The 18,634-nt window shown below is 41.0% G+C and overlaps 1 protein-coding gene across 3 annotated transcripts in view; it reads left to right on the forward strand.

Moving 5' to 3' along the window:
- Positions 1-18,634, forward strand: part of GRB10 (growth factor receptor bound protein 10) — a 169,147-nt gene that overhangs the window by 98,780 nt on the left and 51,733 nt on the right. For all 3 annotated transcript variants that reach the window (XM_080379039.1, XM_080379038.1, XM_080379037.1), the window contains exons 4-5: positions 11,759-11,975; positions 14,814-14,955. In XM_080379039.1, the coding sequence (XP_080235165.1) occupies positions 11,759-11,975; positions 14,814-14,955 (359 nt within the window). The remainder of the gene's footprint in view (positions 1-11,758; positions 11,976-14,813; positions 14,956-18,634) is intronic.

The raw sequence follows: 18,634 nt of genomic DNA on the forward strand, positions 1-18,634 counted from the left end.
GGTTGAAAAGCCATTGAGAGAAGTCCTTCAGAGCATTAAGGATTTACAGTAACACTTTTGGCCTATGTTAAGCTCTGTCCTGTTCACGTGTTGCCTCTTTCTAGGTCTAAGGCTTTCTAGGTCTGTAAATACGTGGGTGTGCTTTTGGTGGAGGAACCAGTCTTCTCTGCTTTTCTGGGCTGTATTTCAGATGCCAAATGAAGGGAGGTGAGCAAGTTGTCTACCTCTTGCAAACACTGAACTTGCGCTCCTGGTTTTTTGGGGTATCTTTCGTAAGAGGAGTGGTGGGGGTGATTTGGGGAGGCACATTGCAGGTTGTTGGAGCCCTGAAAGTTCGTCTGAGTGTACCGATGGCATCCAGGTCACACGTGGTGAAGGAAATGGAGACTGCTGTAAGAAGCAATGGTCTGATAACAGAGTACCCTCAGGGAAAATTTCTTGTGTCCTGCTTCCAGCATTGTTTTGTGGGTTTGCAAGGAGACGAGTCTAGGCAGGGGCTTGGGGTCCCTACCCACAGCCCAGTGAAAACCGACCAGGTGGAGAAGAGCAGTGGGCTGGCTTCCCAAAGTCGTGGGGCACACTGAACACCCGAACCAGGAATGCACACAACCTGTAGGATCAGACGTCTGTGTCTTGGAAGGAAAGCGGGCATAATATCCAAGTTGGCTTTGATTGGGGTCAAGCTGTGAGGGATCTCCATACATAGCGCTACCTGTGGCTTTGGCTGCAGGGTGAGCCTGAGCCTGACTGACTGTAATCGGTGCGGTTTACCTGCAAGATGTTAAATTGTGAAGGATGATGCGCTGAGTAGCTGATTTAAAAAAGGAAACTTGGATTTGGTGAGTCTCAAGAAACAGAAATACATTTCTGTGTTTCTTAGGCCAAGATAAATTTAGGCTAATGTGATCACTCTTCATTGACAATCTGAGTGGTAAATTCAGATTACTTTTGGTTGATTGACAACAATGGTTTGTTTTGGAGTTCTTTTCCCAGGGTTTGAGGTTTTTTGGTGTTTGGGGTTTTTTTCCAGGGGGTTGGTTCTGGGTTTTTTTGGTCATTGTTCTTGTTTGGGTGGTGTTGGATGTTTTTTTATTTGTTTGTTTTGTGTTTTTTTTTTTTTTTTAAGGTTGGCTAACAGGGACTGTTTGGGTCAGTGTAGTCATGGCAGAGAAGAGTGTCATGGAGCTTTTATAAATGGCTGGTTTCCGCATCAATGGTGTGGGGTATGGATGCTTTCAGCAGTGCCTCCACACCGCCATTTGGGATGCGACTGCAGCAATATGCTCTGCCATCTGGGGATCTGTGCGGCATGACTGTGGCGTTCCCTTCTCACGCAGCGGAGGTTCATGCTTCGTTACAGCCATAATTCCTCACAAATTATCTGACCTTTGCTGGCAGGGCCAGAGGAGATCTCCTTGTGCCGCACCTGAAAGGACTATGTGATTTTTCTGACAAGACAGTTAGGCTTGCGTGAAAGGAGAACCTAAAACAGACAGCTGGCTGAAGGGCAAGGTGTCTGTGTGCAGATGAAATTCAGTGCATGCCCAAAACCATAGTTCCCTTAGTATGGTAAAGAAATGTAGGGAAAGCTTATACTGAGGCGCTGTCAAGGCAATCAGAGGACGTCTGATGGCAGCCGCCTTCATCTATGAAGCGGAGCTAAAAAAGGCAAGCTTGCTCGCTGTTATTTGTCAGGGTTTGAAAGTCCCAGGTTGGGGGCTCTTAGGGGGCTTTTTTGATGTGGTGTTGCAATTCCAAACAACTCTCCACCAGTTTAGTCTCTTGTAGATAATTTACCAAAATGACAATTGCAGTTAATACTAAGCTGTTAAAGCAACTGGTAAAAGAAGTCAAAACTACCCTAGTGTTAAAGCATTTTACTTTTTCATATGACTTTGGTTCTGTTAACTAAACTCCTCTGACTAGAAGTACCTTAAATCTGAAATATTTGTTGTCTGCTTTGTACGTACATCAGTCACAGCTAGGTAACTATTATGTGCTGAAAACGCAATCTTTAATTAACCCAGAGGAATAGTTGATTCATTAATTGCCATGTGCAACTTTTGGAACTTGTATTACATCCTATTAAACATGCTTTCTAAGCCAGCAATAAACCTGTTCAAAGCAAATTTTAAAAATCTTGGTTTAAAGTTAGTGGGATTAAAGGTTAGCCTGAGCATCAAGGGATGAGGTGCCCACCTAATTTAATAATAATAATGTTTTAGCATCAGCTCTGTAGACCCATGGCTTCCTGAAGACAAACGCTAACGGACTCTTTGGGTTAATCCAACCACTCTTCACTTGAAAGCTTTATTTAAGTTGTCACAGAGTGGCTTTGAAATGAAACCCCCGACGGAAGAAGCCTGGGGTTTGCTGGCTGCCAGGTGGGGGCTTCCCTGTGCAGGCAGGCAGTGCTCTTGCTGAGCACCGTGCCGGAGCAGGCAGGGCATTACAGGCTTTGGCTGGAGCTACGCAGCAGCACGTTAGGAGGTTACGCATGATTTTTCACGGAGTGGGGATAAAGCTTGGGCTTTCTTGGCAGGGCGGGGGGGGACTAATCCGTGCAGTCGTACTTATATCAATTTGTAAGGATTGTTCAACTGGGATTATTCTGCTGGGTATTATGGTCTTTAATCAGGGAGGGAGAACGCAGGTTCCCTAAAGGAAAGCGGTAGATGCTTTGACTGTGGTTTTAACTTTGCCTTTAATAGCTTTAGGCTTCTAAGACATGCAGTGGTAGTTCTCATCTGTCTGAATTTTTAACTCCATTTTGAACTCGGACTTGTCTTATTGGTGTTGTTTATTTGTGTATATTTGATTTACACTCTCATTAGGTGGTTGTTTTTTCTCTCTGACATGGGCAATAAGAAAAAGATATCAAAGAAAAACTTTAGAGAAGCATTATGAATAGGAATGTGTATATAGGAAATGGTAGAATAAGTTTTGAAAAATACTAATTTTAATTCATGTAAGCATAAGGAAAACACAGTATTTTAAAGCATTTTACTCAGTTTCTTTAATGGAAAAGTATGTAACCTTAATAAATATGTAACTAAACCTGACCTTTGCGGTATCAAATTCCAGCTCTCACTGACACAGGATATCCTCTTAAAGCCATTCACCCATAAATATGACTGTCTAATATAAGATGCAGTCTGCCATGCATTTACCATGTGGCCAGCAGACAGTATTTCAGTGCATTTCACCATTGTCACCCAACATTGTGCTTCCTGAGTTCTGACTTGGAAGTACCTTAAGGGCTCAGTAGATTAATACAGTTTCCCCCATGACCTGGAAGGCTTAACTGGGTTTTCTGTTTGGCTTCGTGTGGGCTGCACAGGCTAGGAGCCATTCTGCTGCCCAGGTTTTACCCCAGTCCTCTTGAAGCATGAGTGACGATCTTTCTGTAATCATCATTTTGGGATGTATTGCCAGAGCTCTCCTTGCTGGTTTTGCTATAGAGGTAAGGGACCAAGACTGAGGCATCCAGTTAACCTTACCAGGAAAATAGTACTTGAACAGAGAACCCCTGGGTCAGTTGGTCTCTCTGTGTCTCATGCATTCACTGATGCTCACTCTATTCTTTTTTTGTCCTGAGCAAAGAAAGGGCTACAATAAGGCTATAGGTACATGACTATTTCTTGCTCAATTATGAATTAAGCTTTAGGTTTCCCTCTGTTCCTATCTTCTTTGGGGTCAGGAAAATCAGCCTGGCCTGCTCACCCAGTGGCATATCATACCCTTCACTGATGCAACCACTCCATCCTTGAGGGTTTTATGAGGGTTAGTCTACTCGAACCCCAGGTTTGGCTTTGGAAAGGATACCCCATTCTGTCCTCCACGGTGCTGCTTCTCTCCTCAATTAATGTTATTTCCTGTCACCTGGGTGACTGAGGCTGGTTTGGGTTTTCTTGTCTTGATAAATCCAGCCAAACAAATGCTTTCCTTTTAAGGTCTTTCTCAGTCTTTTTGTAAACTAATGAACTAAAGGTCGGTGACATGAGAAAATGTACAGAGAAACCACTGAATCTTATGTTTGCAGAAGGCGGCTGTGGATGTTACTAGTTTCTTGAAAACGAATCTTCTGACTGGGTTTTGTAATCAACTCTGGAATTTCCCAGAGGTCTGCTTAACCTTGGATTCTGCTTTAAGTGATCTGTTTACTCAGTATTTGCTATGCAGCAGTGGTTCTACACTCTGCAAAGAGGAATTTGAAAGGCTGGCAGTTGCTGGTAATTGCTGTTAATTGGGAACTCTGCCATCAGCAATGGCTAGACAAGGGTGTGTGGTATGCTCACCCAAGAGGAGCTGGTCAGTCACACAGAATCAGCTAGTGTCCTGTTTGACTTCAGATTCAAACTTCGACCTGTTGTTTCTTTTAGGAAAGTATGCTTTTTTCCTATTATTATTATATATTTTTTTAGCTGCAAGTTTCCTACTAGAAAATGGGTATCAGGAAGATTGAATCTGAACTCTGTGTTCTCTAAATGGGGGGGGGGGGGGGGGGGGGTCTGGAAAGGGGCCTGGCCATAGTTGACATACTTTATCTTATCTCTTGTAATTGTAATAAAGCTGGTATGTATATGCATAATCAGCATTCTAGATGTTTTCCTTGAGTTTCAAACCCTTCTGTCATAGCGATGCCATTAGTGCTTCAGCATCTGTGTGTGCCTTGGGAGTCAAGTGAGGGCTCAGTGGTGGTAGTGGTGGTGATACCCACCTACAGCAGTCATCTGTTGAGGTGACCAAATCCATCCATTCCACTAAAGGACCAATGTGACTCTGTGGTTCTTGGGTTAGAAATGGGAACATGCATGCTGGGAGGTGCTTCTAAATGTTGTCTGTGAATAATTGCAGTGTTACCAAAGACCAAAACTGTTAAAATGTTTGTCAGAGATGTGCTTTACCTTAGTTTGTCTCTGGAATTAAACGAGCTCTCCTTATCCACCCTCCTCCTTACAAATGCCTAGCTTTCATCGTCTTTACTCTTTATGATGTCAAGTGTTACATGTGTGAACTGGACAAAATCTGAATTTTCCATTTTTTAACCCTCCATTTTTTCCATCAGAATTCTTAAAACTTACTTTATGGACTAGTTCCAGGGTAGAACTTCATTCCTTCCTGCTGTGGGGCATCTATAGCTGGTTACTCCTGTTACTTATTAATGCTTTGATTTTTTGGCTAACACTTTTCATATGTAGCTTATTCCTATAGTTGTTACATAGTAACATTAATTTTGTTCAATTTAGTTTGTCTTCTATTTCAAGAAAGAGGTGTGTTGTAAGAACATTTCTGGAGTCCAAGCATTGAATCTTTCCAGCACCTGTAATTAATGTACAGATATTTGGTGTTGGCTATCCCAGCCTTACTGCAGAAATGGGAATAGATGCACATGGGGATTAAAAATAACCTGGAGAATACTGGAGCAGTTACAAGTTCACTGTTGACTTCTTTGTGTGGCGTTTCATGACACTCAAAGAGCATAGATACCTATCTCAATTTCATGCTTTTTTACCAACTAGCATCTCTGCTTCTTGCCCTTCTTCCCACAGAATGGTCCATTTAGCATTTTGAAAGCTGCACATGCACTGATGTGACATTTTGTAGGCCAGCAACCATAGTTAGAGTACAAAGAGGATTTCACTTCTGCTGAAGAACATTAGAAAGCAATAAAGGAAAGCACTCTTCAGGACAGAGTCCCATGAAGGGGGCTTACAGGGTACATGAAGTTCTAGCGTTTTGGGGTTCAGGCTTGTTATTTTTAATTCAGATTATGACTGCTCTGGTGTGGGTGATGTCTTTAGGACACAAAGTTGGGTTTGTGTCTTCTGCCTTCACTTGAAATGAACAAAAAACCCTCTAAGCTCCTAATGTTCAACCAAGGCAATCTTGATATTTTTATAATTGGGGCCAGTAGCAGACCTGAAGAACAGTGTGAAAGCATAGGGTTTGCTAATGTTTTTGATAGTTTTTGTTTCTTGTGCAAAACTACCATCTGTATGTAGTTTTTAATAAAGTATGAGAGGAGAGATTGTGTAGAATCAGAGCTGGTATTGGGAACTGGAGAGTGTCATTCAGCTACAGCATCGCTGTAGAGGTCACGGGGGCGGGGTTTTAAAAAAAATGTAAGAAATCTGCTTATCATCACCCACCTTATGTTGCATGTGCCTCTCAGAGGTATAGAAGCTGCCAGGTACTAAATGCACACAGCCGTAGCAGGGATGTAGGTAACTGTTTAGCGTACAAAAATTGCAGGTCCAAATAGGCAACTGGTGCCTGTTTGGCATTAGTGGAAGCTGAAACAGGGTATGGAGGGAGGAGAAGCATTTGTGTAAACATAGCAAATGTAGTTACAAGATCAGAGGGACAAAGTAACAGAGGAGTGTGTTACCTAGGGTCGACTTACGCATCATTGCAACTGTGTGTTGTCAGCAATGATATATTTCCAAAAAGTTTTAGTAGTTGGAATTTCTGAAAAATGCTTTCAAAGCAGCATTTGGACATTGCACTGGAGGGATGTGCTGCAGCACCGTTGAGCAAAGGATCCTTTCAGTATAGAGGGTTACCTTGTAAAAGGAGTTTGTATGCACATTTCACTGTGGCAATCCTTACCTGCATTTTTGGTTATAAAACATGAGATTTCTGCAATACCAAAAAACCTTGCAAAACACTTGCATCAACAACATGAATCACAATAACTTAGGAGATTTGAAACAGGATGTTGAGGTGGATATGAGTATTTTAGATGTTTTTTTTCCCTTTTAAATTCTGGTTAAGTCCTTCTGTTCATTTTAATTTAAATGTCTTTTTCCCTGTATTACCTGTAATTTAGATAGTGTTTCACTGCACCATTGATATAGGATGCTAGGGTACATGCAACTGTGTGTTTCTTTTCTTTTGTTGTTCCCATCTGTCTCATTGAGGGTTAATTAATGTGTGCAGGAGGGGCCTGCTAACCACTTCGATATCTTCCTCTACTGAGCTAAACTTGAGTGAAATCTCACATTAGTTATATCTTAGCTTCTTTGCTATGTCAAGCTGTATCTTGAACATGCTGTACTGAAACTCATTTTGGGGAACTGATTGCTGGAGTTAGACTGCCAAATAGGCACAGGTGATCCATCAACAAGCTGCCTTACAATAACACCAAACACTTGTTTATATTCATGCTGTTAGGCATAATGTAGTATCAGATTTACTTCCATGGTGACAGAAAGGTGGTATAGCCTTTTCACAAATCTCTAAATTCCTAGCAGCGCTTGTATCAGTCTGTGAACTGATATGAGGGATAACGCTGGATAATTAAATTCTGAAATGAGCAAACAAGAAGGGAATGATGTATGTACATATACAGTTTTTAAAAGCCTCTTAAATCACAGATCACTTAAATCCTGTGGTATTTTTCATAGTATTCCCTGTGAACTGCAGAGCATATGTAAAAGGGAAGGGTGTTTGCTAGGATGCCATTTAGAGACATGAAATGCATCTTGGTCTGTAGTCCAAAGCCAGGATTCTTTCCATGTTCAGCTTCTATTCAGTAAACAGAATTTCTGCAGTGCAGTGAGCCCCTTAACAGCCACGGAAATACCTGCTTTCTTCAGGAGGCTGGCATGGATAAAGCCCATTTCAGCTTTACATCTCTTCAGAGTAAGTGGGATCTTGCTTAGTCTTGTTAGCTGAGCTTGACATGTCAAGGCCAACAACAACTGAAACAAGTGAATAAATTAGGACCTAGGGGGTAGGGAAGGGCTAGAAGCAGAAAGACAAGTGGGACATGGTTAAGCACAGATTAAAATTTGCTCAGCCCTAATTTAAGGGTTATCATCCCTCCTATGGTGTGCTTGAAAACATTCAAATAGTATTCAAAGTGCTTCCATTTTTGTGGAACGTGATAACTTAGCTTACTCGCTCAATAGAGGTTTTATGATAAAGTTTTCTTTGTTCCTTGAATTAACTTTAAATTTTTTTCATGTAATTGAAATAATGATTTACTTTACCAAAAATACTACTGGCAACATCCAGTGGAGCTGGTTTATGAACAAAGCCAAAGCTTAACAAGCTGTAGGCAAAGAAGCAAAGTGAAGTTCAGATACCAGTGCGTGCAATTTGGATCTAGTTTGGGAAAGAACATTGCTCACAGACATACCAAGTATTTTCTTATGGTATAAGAAGTCTACAATATGCCAGTACCATATCCACTACCAGAAGTATGTCAGAGGTAGGTTTTGCTAGTGTTTTCCTTTAAAAATTACTTGCAAAAGCAAAAGGCTGTTCGGATGTTTGCGTGTAGAAGTGATAAGCAAGCCTCCGTGCTGTTCAGTTGAGAGAGAAAAAAACAGACCTCAAATATCCACTTTCATACTTACGTCAGAATTCAATGCAGATTAAGGAAAAGAGCCTTTAGTATCCCCGAAAGCATGTGTCTGCAAGATAGCTAGAGAGCTAGAGGCTCCTCGGCTGCCTACAGTGCTCTGCCGGCTGTAACCTACAAAGGTGATTCTTCCAGGTCAGTCACAAAATCTGTGTGCATGTACTTAGAGGACCAGTGTGATTCCATAGTGGCTCAAAGCCCAGTGATTTGCAAATTTTGCTGTTAACTAGCAAGCCTCCTCAAAATCAGTTTTGTCATCTTTCCCTGCCTGCCCCCTACCCCACCCCAGTAGGATGATCTTAGGCGCTGGATCTCACTGGTTGGAAGAGAAGAGTACTTTGAAGGATTGCACTATATATGAAATATCCTTCTGTATAGTATCCCTCCAAATGATTTAAGAGAAAAATCTTAGAAATCCCATGGATGGTTTATTTGATTTTTATTTAATTAAGCTCTGTAGAGAGCCATCACAAGTAACATACTGGATTACTTGGCAGGCTGAGACATCTGCTGGCACTTCCGAGGTAGGCTACAGCAGTGAGGTTTCTTACTGCAGCATGCTGAAATCTCTCCAAAACTTGATGGTATTTAGTAGTAAATGCTATTGTATAGAGATGAAACTGTATGAAATTTGAGTTTGCAGGCTTTGTCTTCAAAAAGCTTAAGGATCTGTGCTCCTGCAGAAGTTTTATAGCAAGACTGAGGGCTATTATTAGCAGGGCTGCACCCACAGAGAAAGGGAGCTGACACAGGAGTGAAACCAGATTCTGGACTTCAGTGCAGCATATTATTAGAACTCTACAGGCACCCTGTCAGTGCCTGTCCTGTTAGAAATTGAATTTAGGTGTGTAATTGATATGCTTAAAAGCCTGCTAATGGTACTTCGATGCTTTAAACAATGTACTTGGTTTGCTTAGTGTGTTGCATGAAGTACCTCATTTTTTTGCATATTGGACTTCATATTATACCTTTCTGCCTATTTGATTATTCAGATATAGCTTAAACTGAGTCTTAATCATTCCTCCCGTGTTACAATTATCTGAAAACTTAATAATCTTGCATGCTAATAGCTTTGTCTAAGTTGTTAATAAATTAGTACCCTTGGGGACCAAGCTTTATGGACATCCACAGAATGTATGCCTTGACTTTCTTCCCTTTCTGCTTTTCACCGTGCTAAACAATTGCTGCTAGTTGCTGTAATTTACTCCCTGACTCTGTGGCCAGGGTCTGTCTTTTATGTCTCCTTCATCCAACCCTTAAGCTTTTACTTGACAGCCATCTGACACCCTACAGCTCAGTCTTCTGGTACTTTAGATGAATGATAAAATTCAAAAGCCTTGTAATTCAGCCTCTCCCTCTTTATACTCCTACTCCTGTGGTTCCCTTGTGATTGCTCAAGAAGTGTTTTCGATATGTCCTCTCCGAACAGGATAAGAATCTGGAGGATGGAATTAAATTCAAATTGCAACTCTGTTTCAAGATCCCTAAAAATAGCAGGAAAATTATTGTAGACTTTGTCCAAGCAAAGCAAAGTCTAGATTATTGAAAAAGCATGAACTAGCTGAAAGACAGAGAAGATGGTATAGCTTAGTGGAGGTTAGTCTTGGTAGTAGCTGTTAAGTACAGAGACTGAGGGAAATAACATAAAGAAATTCAAGGAAGAAACCTCTTTTTGGGTTAATGGGGTGTATTGTTTTTTAACACATGTTCAAACATAGAAATCCTGTGAGTACGTTTTCAGTGAAGGCTAAGTGGCTTTTACTTTGGTAAAGGGCCTGCTGACTTTCAGCGAGGAGCATTTCAAGGCGTTAAATAGAGCTCAGACATAGGCACCTGACCAGCACCTATTTAATTCTGAGCAGATCTTTGGTTCATCTAACACTGAGAAGTGGGATTGTTAGCATCCGAAACAATTGCCATGTAAATGCCGTGTTCATATTCCATTATTACAGTTACTGAGACGTGTTGGTGGTGGACAGAAATTGAGTGGTACTGTTTTGGTTTATATCCTCAAGAAAGGTGATGTTCATGCAGAATTGTTTAAGGTCTCTCAAGGAAAGTAGTGTAATTGGTCACAGGCTGAAAAAGCTGCTCCTGGTGGTTCATTTGCCTAGAAAACGTGGCAAAAGAATGGGTATCAGAAAATATTTGGGGTGAAAAGCATATTTATCTGCATAGCGCTGTGCAAATGTTTGCTAGCTCCATCGCTTGGCTCTGCTTTCCATCTGTGTGATGAATTTTGCAAGATATGAGGTTTGCAGGCGACAGTGTTACGTTTTACCAGGCCAGTTGATACAGCTGGAAAATAAGGGCGCATTTTTGGATGCACAGAGTTATGTTTGGTCTGAACTAGCTGTTCAGACAGTGGCTGTGCAGTAACCAGAAACAGATATCGATGTGTGTGTTCATCAGCCCGTTGAACCCCCCTGATGGGGGGTGACGTAACTTGTGGCAAGGGAGTAATTACAGTACTCTGCAATAGGAGTTCAGAGAGTGGTTAGTGCAAAGGGCTTGCAGAGTTTTGTTGTCTTGCAGAGTAATTATGATTGTTAAGGAGGAATGAATGAGCACACGCTATTTATTTACTGTGAGGTAAGATGGCATATATAGAAAGGTTGATGCACTTTTTAAGGGCTGATGTTCCTCCAACCACCCACACCACATCCCTGGTTGATTTACATTGAGCCCTTTAAGGTAGAGGGGTCTCTATCATGTTGAAAAAGCAACGATACAGATCTTTAGAAAAAGTCCTTGGAGTGATAGCTAGAAGCTTGCATTGCCTTTCAAAACACTGTATCACAAAAATATGCAGAAATACAGATGGGATTTTTAACAACCTATAATGATCACTTTCCGATATGTACAGCAGAGGAGTGTGTCTTCCACCTATTGACTTCTGCAACAGTCTTGTTTTATTTTCTTCTAAATTATTGCATCTTGCAAAGTTTTTATTAGAGCGTTTGACAATCTGAACTTGATACATTGACAAGCTGAACTGAGGTATTTGTATGTGATACACTTTTGAAATGTTTGTCAGTTTATCAGCAAGTGAAGTGGTGCTTCATGTTAGTGTTGACATTATTAAAGACCCTACCAAATTTTGGTGTTTTTTATATATATAGTAAATACTATAGTAGAAGTATTTCATTCTGTGTCAGTATAGCTTTTCACCAAGGAAGACAAAATAAATAACCAGCACTGGCTGTTATTAGCTGCATTTTTCTGCTCTAAAATAAATAAATTATTTCTGCAATAAAAATCTGCACTGTAAAAAATATACTGATACAGTTATGTGATAACTTCACTGAAACTTAGTCTTTGGTCTTTCCAGACTTCTTTTATCTGGGACTTCCAGATGTGTTACACTGCCTTTATTTTGTTTTTCAGATGACGATGTGGACCTAGAAGCTTTGGTAAATGACATGAATTCCTCATTTGAAAGTTTATACTCTACATGCAGTATGCAGTCGGAAACCACACCACTCCTTCAAAATGGTCAGCTCAACCGCAGTCAGTTGCCGTCCTCAGGATCTGGCGCACTGCAGCCCATGTCTCCAAGACAGAAGGTGCAGCGGTCTCAGCCAGTGCGCATTATGGCAGTCAGGTAGGAGCAAGGGACTCACCTCCTTTTTGTTAAAGTTGTCTTGAATACCTTCAAAAGAACTATGTTGTAAAATAGCTGATTGAACTTCAGTAGGAGCCTAGTAGTGGTAGGCTGGACTTCTTCATAGGAAAAAAGATGTACCATGTAGGTGAAGGACATAATTTTTCCATGTATTCTGTAAAACTTAAAAATGCAACATTTTCACTCTTTTTTTAACCAAGGTTTGATGTATCTGTAGTAGCAGACATGTAGAAGTGTATCATTAGTACCAATTTGCAGAAACTGTCCATATTTGGATTTATTTCCAGACTGTTAAAAACTGTTCTCTCAAGTATGGTACCTACTGACAGCTTCTTGGTTTTATAAAACATAAAGAGATCATGTAGGTAGGTGAGGGTGCAATCAGCTAGGTTTGATATACAAAAAAATACCTGTCTTCATGGAGGTTTCCTGAACAGTCCAAGACAAACTAAAAAGGAGCACATCCATAGTTATTTAACTGTTCTTCCTAGAGCACTTTCAGCTCTTTCACTTGAGTGCATTAGGTGAGTTATTTATATATATATATATTATATATATATAAAGTTTATGTTGTCTCCCTGTTGTCAGGATGGGGGCTTGAATTCAAGCTTCAAGTGGAATATTCTTGGTGGTGATGGGAGAGTCTATAGCTGATGCTGAGATTCTTAAAATCTTTTTAGGCAGCAGGAGGAAAAAAAGCTCCTGTAAGCACAAGTAAGTAAATTGCCTGAATTGGAGAGATTTGGAGTTTTGCTTTCTTCCTATTTAACGGTGTCTGCTCCAAAGGAATTGAGAAGTAATGCTAATAAAAGAAAAATCCCAGATTTGGAAAAGGTTGCTCCTCCTAGTTCTTTACGCTGATATATTTCCTATAGGACTGGTATTCTTAAGACAGGCAGCTTTTCTCTGTGAATGGGTACTACACAGTAACTGCAATACAACCAAGTCAGTTAATGATGCAATCATTTTTACAAGTATTTAATATTTAACCTTGAATAGGGCTGTTCTAAAAAATGCACTCTCTAGACTACTATTAACTGTCGATGTTTTGTAAATATCTCAATCAAAACACTTCATTTAAACTATTTTTGGCATTTGGAAACTTAGCAGCTCTTTTTTGAGAACACTGCCTTTCTGAACTCTCTACTTCCATATGCACAAGAACATCATGTGTTTATTATTAAAGAAAATAATGGTGGAACTTCTGTGCAAGGTTGTCTAGACCTGCATAGAAGGGGATGGCTGCATCTTTTCTGCAGCCAGAACAGAATGGTTGACTGTGATAATTCTCTTAAGAGCACGGTTTTATGTGTGTGTCAGTCATTAAATAAATGATGCGCTCCAGCAGTATAGGCAGAGCACAGTACAGCACAGTGAGTTTTCATTTTAAGAAAACCACACCTTTTCTAGTTGTGTAGAGTCTGTAGTTCCACTTCTTGTAATGGTCAGTCCAAAACTCGCAATACAGAGCACAGCTGCTTGATAAAAGTCTACTGGGCTGAAGAAATCTTACACCCTCCTTTACCCTGTGCTGTAGGGCAGTGCACACATGGATAGCACACAAAAACAGTCAAGCAGGTCAAGTAGTTGTTAGTATGGCTCATAGTTATGGTTGGAACCTGCTATTTATAGCAAAACCGCAAATCTGTAAGGCTCATTCGTGGAACACCAAGGCAACTAAATTGCGGGATAGTTACCTGCGGAGCAGATTTCCCAGTATTTATTTTATCAGCCCCCAGGTTCTGGTACAGGCAGAGACAGTGTGCATGGCCAGAGTGGGACACGCTGCCAGAGGCAAACCCAGCAGTTGTCTCCCAGGCAGCTCTGTTAAGAAGGCTCTGCTTGCTGAAGGCATGGGAAAAAATGAGAGCAAACTGAGTTTCTGATGATGCACATTTCAAATCCAGTTGCTTGTCTCTGGAAAATTCCAGAATTGCCACTAGATGGTGCCTTCTGCCAAGGCGTTGCAGGCCATCCTGCAGCAGAGTCATGTAGTCCCTCTTCAATAGTGATACCCTAGGAGTAGGGAAACCTAAAGCAATCTGAGTGGTCATGAACGGGTCTTAGATCTTTTCAAGCTTTTCTGTGGCAACTGGTTGGCTTTAGTTTTCCTTTTGTTGGTGTGGGCAGTACAGGTGTATTGTAAACTGGGACATGAAACCCTGTTGGTCCTACGTGGGCTCATGAGGTGTATCTCAGGAGATGCAAACTTACTTGCCTGAATGGTAACCGTACAACTGGCATGAGGTGGGAGGGTGTAATTGCAGTTTATTGCTTAGGCTGAGTCTTTGCATATCTGTTTCTCCAGAAAATGCTGAGATGGTTGCTTGGAGATGGAATCTGGTATTGTAGTGAGGTGACAATACTGGTTTCAGCCTCAGCTTAAGAGACTTTACAGGTGTACACCTTCATTTGCAGACCTATGTGGAATTTGGCTCCAAGTGACTGTTGTTATGTTCTCCTGATTCACACTGGTTTGGAAGAGCTTAACTGACTTTCTGGCACACAGAGCTTAAGCTTGTAAGCTGTTGCTTACAACAGCAAGTACACACAGATACTTGTTTACTTTATTTGCACAGTTACCCAAGTAATCAAGTTACAAGCAACAAAACAAGCATAGTTACCTGACTGGTCATTTTTCACATGCAATTACGTACTTTGTGCTTGCAGTTGCTGTAACTGTATAGTAGTTGTTTAGAAAAAGAGTGGGTTTGATTCCTTTGCTTTAGTACAATTATTGTAAATGGTGGGGCAGGAGATCCAGGTCTAGTGATGCCAGTTTGTTCCTCTTAATGCTTAGTGTTTCTGTGTTTATAGGCGTCTTCAAGAAGAAGAGCAGCAATTCAGAACGTCATCTTTGCCGGCCATCCCAAATCCCTTTCCAGAACTTTGTAGCCCTGCAAGCTCTCCAGTGCTGGCCCCTGGATCTTTACCTCAGAGTCAACCTGCTAGTAAGCATGTAAGTATGGGATGAAGCTTTGGGTCATCCATTCATGTTCAAACCATCAGTGTACTGTTGTAGTTTGAAGGCAGAAAGAAAGTTTCTGGATACGTAGAAACGCTTGTAGGGTTTGTCTGTGAGTAGGGCAGCTCTGGCCAAGAGAGTGTCTTCAAACAGGCTTCAGACCTTTTTTTAAAAGGTTTGTAAGTCTGAAGTGTAAAAATGAAACAAGTCTCTTCCATGTATGTGCATGTTGTGAATGAAGCGGTAATGCCTAATATCTTTCAGATTTTGTTATCCAAGGTAATGACTTATTATTTCAGGAGTCAAGTTGATTAGCTTAGAGTTGGAGGAGGATCTGTGCATGTTATACTACATATTCCAGGTGTCACAGAAACACTGAACAGCTGTTTTCTTTAAGGACATGGTGCTGCTTTATTTTGCTGGTTTTCGTGCAGCTGCTCAAAAAGCAAAATTGTCCTCTTAGAGCATGTATCTAGGCACAGCTCCTTGTAATGGGACTTAAGGCGAGCACTGTATCACGGAAAGCTGGTTGAGTGGCTCTCTGGGTTCTTGGCAGTGAAGACAGCATAGACAGACCTCTCGCATGGTCTGGAGTGATAACCTCAAGTGACACTGCAAGTAATTTTTCTTCTCTGTCCAGCTCCACTCTCTTAAGGAACAACTGTCTTGTTTTGTATCAGTCCTTGAGCATGTTTGAAGACCGAAGCTGGGCTCAGAAACCTTGTGTTTTGTAGACTGTGCTGACCTGCATGGGGTTGAAAAGATGGGTCGCTCTTACTGGCTGTTGGCTTAGAACGGTTCTGTGCTTGTGTTCCCAAAAATATCACAATGTTCTGTGTCACTGCTGAGTTAGTTTGTAAGTAGCTCCTACGTCTGCCCAGACTGATAAAAGGGTTTGGATGGATAGTTCAGCTACAAGCAGTAGGCCCTGATGTGCATTCTTGCATCTTCCGTGTTGCTTCACATCACCATAAACAGCTGTCTGCTTACTTGAAAGGCACAGTGCGTCTTCACTGGTTTTACTGTATTTCTGACAAGAACAAGATGGACAGATAACCGAATAATGCCCTAGGGGAAGAAACTGAGTCACCCCCTCAGGAAATTAGCAGGACCTCATCAAAGGCCTGGGTACTGGCTAAGCAGAGAGGTGGTTTTGGACGGCAGTGCTCGCCTGACTCTGGGGAGACAAACCAAGTACCGACAGGACAGCATAGCTGCCTTCCTGAGGCAAACTGAAGTTGCTGACGAACCTGCGTTAATTTCCAAATATTCCCCAGTTTCAGGGTTTCTTTTGTGTTTTCAGTTTATGTTTTACTGAAATTAATCAAAGCACGCTAAAGATCACTCTGTAAAGCCTTAAGAACCTAAGTGATCTGTGTGTCAGTTTTCGATGGAATTTAGAAACCAGTGGTTTAACAGCACATATTAAGTAAATCTTTTAATGTATGTTAGAAGATGGCTAAAAAGACAGAATAAAATGGATTTTTTTCCCTAAATTTTACTTCATAATTTTAAAAAATATGGCTGGCTGTTAGTGAAAATGAGCTGTGTTTTAAGAAAAATACAAATACAACATTAAATGCAAACCGAGGTTAAACATAATGATGCTTAATTTCAGGTTCTCTCCTTGCAGGTTATAAACAAGGATTAAAATGGGGATTGGAATGAGCCATTCTGATTACATGGGATATATGAGGTGTTTGTAAAAAGTAATTCCCTTCATGCTTCTCAGGCATGTGTGGGTAGATAGGCAAATAGCAGTTCCAGGCAGCAGTGCTGCAGCTCTGATCACACAGGGCATCATGGCATACGCATGGCGTAGAGGAAACGTTGCTTTTGGTCAGCTCATATCTAGGGGACTTGAGAGGGACCCAGGTTAACGTAGACTTAGTGGATTTCAGAAAGGAGCAGATATTTTGTTTGCTGACTGTGTGAACCAGTGGAGGATCACTGGGAAGCTGGGATATCTGATATGACTTCACGAGAAAGGAAGTGTCATTTCTATTGTTCCTCTTGGAACGGCTCAGCCTTATGGTTTTTTTTTTTTTATAATTTTGAAATACAGCTCAGCAGTGATAAAACCTAGTAGTGGTCATGCAAGAGGAGTGTAAAGATCCAGTCAGGTTAAACACAGAAGAGTCTCATGTCACATTGTTAGACCTTGTGCATAAAGAAATGCCAGCTCTGTCCAAGTTTTACTAAATTAAAACTTTTTACCAGTATATTGTTCTTTTTTGGAAAAACATACGTGTATGAATGAAAGAGTGAGTAAAGGACCTTTCAGATCATAAAGCTTGAATTATATTTGCAGCTGAAAGAATGGATGTCGCCTTTTCTCATATGACAAATGTTAATCACAGAGCTTGAGACATGCAAATCTTGTTAGGATGCCTCTGATCCTTTCCCCTATTTTTTTCATGCAGTTACCACCACTTTTTTAACAAGTGGTTCGTAACATTGCTTATGCACTGCTCTGCATTTGTTTCATGCTCTTTCTTGGCTCAGCAAAGAAAGGTAAAAGCAGTAAAGCAATGAAAAATAGCTATAATAAACTTTTCTTACTTTTTTGTGGTAGATGTTTTCTTTCCTTGTGGTAGAAGTTTTTTTTTTTTTCTTGTGATGAGGAAGCATTTTCTTTATCTTACTCTAAAAAGTGCACATATCGGGAATAAAATTTTTAATATATTTTCTGAGCTCTGTTAGGTAATGATACCTATTTCACCACAGCAGGAAGCAGTATGCCACCTCTAGCTCTGCTGCCAATCAGGCACTAAATACTGCTTTTCAAGCCGATGGCTGCAGGAGCGTACAGCACCTGCTTCCCAGAAGACAGAGAACAGTGAGAAATAACGGGTCTTCTGTACGAGCACAACACTAAGAGCATGTGTAAGCAAATGAGATAGTCATTTAATGGCAGCATCAGTATAATAATCTGGGAGGTAAAACTGGAATGTTAGGCGTACAAAATCATTGCAGATTTTGGGGTTTATATTTGACTTTGAGTAATCTTCTCTGGTTTAGGAAAAAAGCCTAAAATAACACATTTTGTTGATACTTTTTTTTTTCTTTATTTGAAGCACATAGGCAGGTTGAGTAACTGACACATAATTTAGCAGTGAAAGACTTCACGGAGAAATAACTGTGAACCTTTAGATTACATTTCAAAGGCTATCCTGCACAGTGCAACTTTCACACTGGTGAGGTCTGGGCTAATATGGTTGTATGACCAAAGACATCTGATGGTAGAGGTTAAGAAATGACTTCTAATTAAACATCTATATGCCTCTTGGGAGTTCACCACTATGATCCTTTATTACAGTTCTGCAGGTGGAAACAGCCCACTTTGAGCTAAGTTTTACTGTGAGAAATGTTAGACATCAACCTGTTGATAGTGAACGGCACATGATTCTGTAAAAATTGGCACCACTAAAATTTTAGTAACGTAGTCATCTGGTTGGTGAGTACCTGGGCAAAAAGTAGCTGTGCTGTTGAGTCAGTAGCTACTTCAACTACTGGTGTGGTGAGCGAGACCCCTCACGTGTCTTGTGTTTGGAGAAAGTATGACCCTTCAAGCAGTAGCTGCCAGAAAGCTCTTAAGTTCCTGAGTTGAGAGCAGCGTTGTTCATGCGCTTGGGCAGCAGGAGGCTGATGGGGAGAGGAGCTACCTGATCAG

The sequence above is a fragment of the Falco punctatus genome, assembly GCF_963210335.1.
Source record: "Falco punctatus genome assembly, chromosome: 3".
NCBI lineage: Eukaryota > Metazoa > Chordata > Aves > Falconiformes > Falconidae > Falco > Falco punctatus.